Source organism: Geospiza fortis, unplaced genomic scaffold, assembly GCF_000277835.1.
Source record: "Geospiza fortis unplaced genomic scaffold, GeoFor_1.0 scaffold1162, whole genome shotgun sequence".
Lineage (NCBI taxonomy): Eukaryota > Metazoa > Chordata > Aves > Passeriformes > Thraupidae > Geospiza > Geospiza fortis.
Genome location: NW_005054938.1, coordinates 12,959 through 17,457, shown reverse-complemented (window position 1 = coordinate 17,457; position 4,499 = coordinate 12,959). Strand labels below are relative to the sequence as shown.

The 4,499-nt window shown below is 53.4% G+C and overlaps 1 protein-coding gene across 1 annotated transcript in view; it reads left to right on the top strand.

Moving 5' to 3' along the window:
- The window catches only part of LOC102035722 (DNA (cytosine-5)-methyltransferase 3A), a gene marked incomplete at its 5' end in the record, with an annotated part of 20,621 nt that extends 16,361 nt beyond the window's left edge, over positions 1 to 4,260 (top strand). The window contains 3 exon segments of the mRNA XM_031065625.1: positions 1,386 to 1,471; positions 2,588 to 2,731; positions 3,866 to 4,260. Coding sequence (XP_030921485.1) covers positions 1,386 to 1,471; positions 2,588 to 2,731; positions 3,866 to 4,007 — 372 coding nt within the window.
- Between the last annotated feature and the right edge of the window lie 239 nt (positions 4,261 to 4,499).

Here is a 4,499-nt window from a genome sequence, read left to right as displayed (position 1 = left end):
AATAACAGTTCTTTAATAGAGAAGAAATAAAAATCTTCCTGTTTCTGGCATGTGACCGTGTTCACAGGGGTTTTCAGATGAGGGAAGAGACGAGGATGTTGACTCCATATTTCAGAAGGCTTGATTTATTATTTTATGATATATATATTACATTAAAACTATACTAAAAGTATAGAAGAAAAAGTTCTTATCAGAAGGCTGGCTAAGAATGGAAAAGAATGAATAACAAAGGTTTGTGGCTCGGACAGAGAGAGCCAGCTGTGCCGTGATTGGCCATTAATTACAAACAACCTCATGAGACCAATCACAGATTCACTGTTGCATTCCACAGCAGCAGATAATCATAATTTACATTTTGTCCTTGAGGCTTCACAGCTTCTCAGGAAGAAAAAGTCCCAAGAAAAGGATTTTCATAAAAAGATGTCTGCGACGCTGGCACCCATTTGTTGTCTTTTCCCTTTCGGGATGCCAGCAAGATTGTGTCACAAATGCTGCAGAAAGCATCACATGGAAAGAAACCAGAGTTCCTCTTTTGTTACACACACCTATGTCAACAGCCACTGTTGTAACACATCCAAATTAAGAACCTGTAGGCAAAACGGAGAAAATTATTGGATTACAAGAAACTTGGGAAAAAGTGGTAATAGATTTGGAATTGAATGTCCAAAATGAGGGAGATGGATTTGTTTTACATTTAATCTTAAAGATACAGTTCAGGATTCGGTAAAAAAACAAAAAAAACAAATAGTAATCAAAAAGGTAAAACCATTTGCACAGCAATCTAACTCTGTATTGACCCCCAATTAAAGGATAAAATAAACAATGCAGTACACTAGAACAGCACCGACAGAGTCAGAACCCAACCTGACACCCTGTTGGTCAGGGTGTTGGTGGCAGTCCGATTGAAAATGTGGCTGCAGTCCTCTGAAGTATCAGGTGTGGTTCTGTTGGAGCAAGGAGGTTCTGTAGAGAAGGATGTATTCTTTCCTCGGAAGATCCAGTGGAAGAAGAGGCAGCTGCTGTTCCTCTGGGGAATCCCGTGGAGAAAAGCCGAGCTGGTGTTCCAGAATCTCAGACTATATCTGGGTAGCAATGCTTGGCTCCTCCCTCTGGGCGGAGCATCTCACAACGGGATGCTGTAGTTCTTATCAGTCATGCGCTGATATTCAATAGTCTGTTATCAGCAGAGGTCCCAGGGAGGAGTGATTGTGGTCACTGAGAGAGAGAGATATGGCAAACTGCCCACTTGGCAAAGATAATCTGTGATGCAGATGGAAATAGAAAACATCCTGCATTGCAATGTGGAACACACAGCTGCCCAGCCCCACTGGCCCTAACCCCAGGGGCAGGTCTGACCCTTCTCCCTCCCTCCCTCCCTCCCTCAGTCCAATCCCGTCATGATCGATGCCAAAGAAGTGTCTGCAGCACACCGGGCACGCTACTTCTGGGGGAACCTGCCCGGCATGAACAGGTGAGCAGGCAGAGCTGAGCCCCTGGCTGGCCCTGGGAGGGTGGGCTGCACTCCTGGGCAGCTCTGGGAGGGTGGGCTGCACTCCTGGGCCCTCCCTCAGCTCTGGGAGGGTGGGCTGTACTCCTGGGCAGCTCTGGGAGGGTGGGCTGCACTCCTGGGCCCTCCCTCAGCTCAGCTGTGCCTCTGGGGGTCCCCTGAGCCTGGTCAGGGCTGGGCAAGAGCAGGAGTCTGACAAAGAGGTGCTGGCACACCCTAGAAACCTGTGGTGGCTCCCCCATAGGGGTGGCTGGTCCTGTCCCAGAGGGGTGGCACTCCGCTGTCCTTTGTGTCCCTCTTGGCTGTTGGCTGTACAGTGCTCTCAGCAGCAGTGCCAGGCTCTCTGGGGTGCAGGGTGGGGATCCCAGTGCTCTCAGCAGCAGTGCCAGGCTCTCTGGGGTGCAGGGTGGGGATCCCAGTGCTCTCAGCAGCAGTGCCAGGCTCTCTGGGGTGCAGGGTGGGGATCCCAGTGCTCTCAGCAGCAGTGCCAGGCTCTCTGGGGTGCAGGGTGGGGATCCCAGTGCTCTCAGCAGCAGTGCCAGGCTCTCTGGGGTGCAGGGTGGGGATCCCAGTGCTCTCAGCAGCAGTGCCAGGCTCTCTGGGGTGCAGGGTGGGGATCCCAGTGCTCTCAGCAGCAGTGCCAGGCTCTCTGGGGTGCAGGGTGGGGATCCCAGTGCTCTCAGCAGCAGTGCCAGGCTCTCTGGGGTGCAGGGTGGGGATCCCAGTGCTCTCAGCAGCAGTGCCAGGCTCTCTGGGGTGCAGGGTGGGGATCCCAGTGCTCTCAGCAGCAGTGCCAGGCTCTCTGGGGTGCAGGGTGGGGATCCCAGTGCTCTCAGCAGCAGTGCCAGGCTCTCTGGGGTGCAGGGTGGGGGTCCCAGTGCTGTCAGCAGCAGTGCCAGGCTCTCTGGGGTGCAGGGTGGGGGTCCCAGTGCTCTCAGCAGCAGTGCCAGGCTCATTGGGGTGCAGGGTGGGGGTCCCAGTGCTCTCAGCAGCAGTGCCAGGCTCTCTGGGGTGCAGGGTGGGTGTTCCAGGAGGGATCAGTGGGGCTCCCAGGGTGGGATTTGCTCCATCCCAGCCCAGCCTGACCAGCCCGTGCCTCTTGCAGTTCAGCAAAGTGCGAACCATCACCACCCGCTCCAACTCCATCAAGCAGGGCAAGGACCAGCACTTCCCCGTGTTCATGAACGAGAAGGAGGACATCCTGTGGTGCACGGAGATGGAGAGGTAGGGGACAAGGAGAACATCCTGTGGTGCATGGAGATGGAGAGGTAGGGGACAAGGAGAACATCCTGTGGTGCACGGAGATGGAGAGGTAGGGGACAAGGAAGGAGAACATCCTGTGGTGCACAGGACAAGGAGAACATCCTGTGGTGCACGGAGATGGAGAGGTAGGGGAATGCAGAGGTAGGGGACAAGGAAGGAGGACATCCTGTGGTGCACGGAGATGGAGAGGTAGGGGACAAGGAAGGAGAACATCCTGTGGTGCACAGAGATGCAGAGGTAGGGGACAAGGAGGACATGCTGTGGTGCACGTAGATGCAGAGGTAGGGGACAAGGAAGGAGGACATCCTGTGGTGCACGGAGATGGAGAGGTAGGGCTGGGTCCTGCCCATGCCACAGCCCAGCCCTGATCTAATGACACCTTCTGCTGGGTTCAGGGTGTCCCCAGCAGGCTGCAGGGGTCCCAGATAGTGCAGTCCTGTTTGGGACAGACTGTCCGAGCTCCCAAGCAGTTCTCAGCCACAGGCAACCTTAGCTAGCTTAAGTGATATCAGCTCTTTAGTGATTATCAGCTCATTGTGATTTCAGCCCTTCAGCTTGCTAGGTGCCCAGGCAGGCAGACACAGAGAGAGAGAGGAGAAGGCTTTGTGGGGTTCCACGGGAGAATTTCCACAAAATTCTTTATTGAATTATTGATTCAATAAAGAATCAATCTTTATTGATTCTTCTGTGAAGGTTCCCAGTGACAGCTCTTCTGCCCGAGCTGGGCAAAACCAGCTCTTTATGTAGGGTACATGGGTATCACAAATTGTCCAATAGCGAGGGTCAAAGGAAAGTGACCTGTAGGGTTACAGAGAGATAAACAAGGGTCAAAGGAAAGTGACCTGTAGGGTTACAGAGAGATAAACAAGGGTTAATGGAAAGTGACCTAGAGGGTTACAGAGAGATAAACAAGGGTTAAAGGAAAGTGACCTAGAGGGTTACAGAGACATAAGCAAGGGTCCAAAGGTGGAACAGGGGCTTCTAGCCCATTCACCATGACTTGGCATCCCTATCCTGGGCTGCTGAAGGCCACGGAGGCGTTGCAGGACCCGTGCCTGCCACGCTGACCGCTCCCCTGTCCCCTGTGTCCCGCAGGGTGTTTGGCTTCCCCGTGCACTACACGGACGTGTCCAACATGAGCCGCCTGGCCCGGCAGAGACTGCTCGGCAGGTCCTGGAGCGTGCCGGTGATCCGCCACCTCTTCGCGCCCCTGAAGGAATACTTTGCCTGCGTCTAGAGATGGGCAGGGACTGGCCACACTCACGGAGCGAGTCGGTAACAAACACATCCACGCCAAGAGAAGTGAACACACGGAATGAGAGAAGAGTCAGCACCCAGAAGAGAGACGGGATTTCGCAGCCCGACGGGAACCCAGCACACGTCTCCCCGAGCGAAAGGGGTCGGTGTCCTCTCCGGAATTTCCCAGGATCAGCTTTAGCTATTTAAAAACAAACAAAAACCACAAGAAGCAAACAAAAAAAAAAAAAAAACGAAGACGACGAAAGCAAACAAATGATGACGAAACGGAAGAAAAAAAAAAGAAGAAAAGAAACCAAAACCTTTTTTTTTTTTTTGGGTAACCTTTTAATTTTCCGCTCTTTTCTGGCTGGGTTTTCCTGTCGGTTTGGTTTCCACTTCTCGGAGCAGCGGGCGAGACGAGACGCCAGCGCCGCTCTCGGAGAGGGGGAAACGGCAGCGGGAAAGCCCAGCGGGGAGGGAGGCAGAGGAG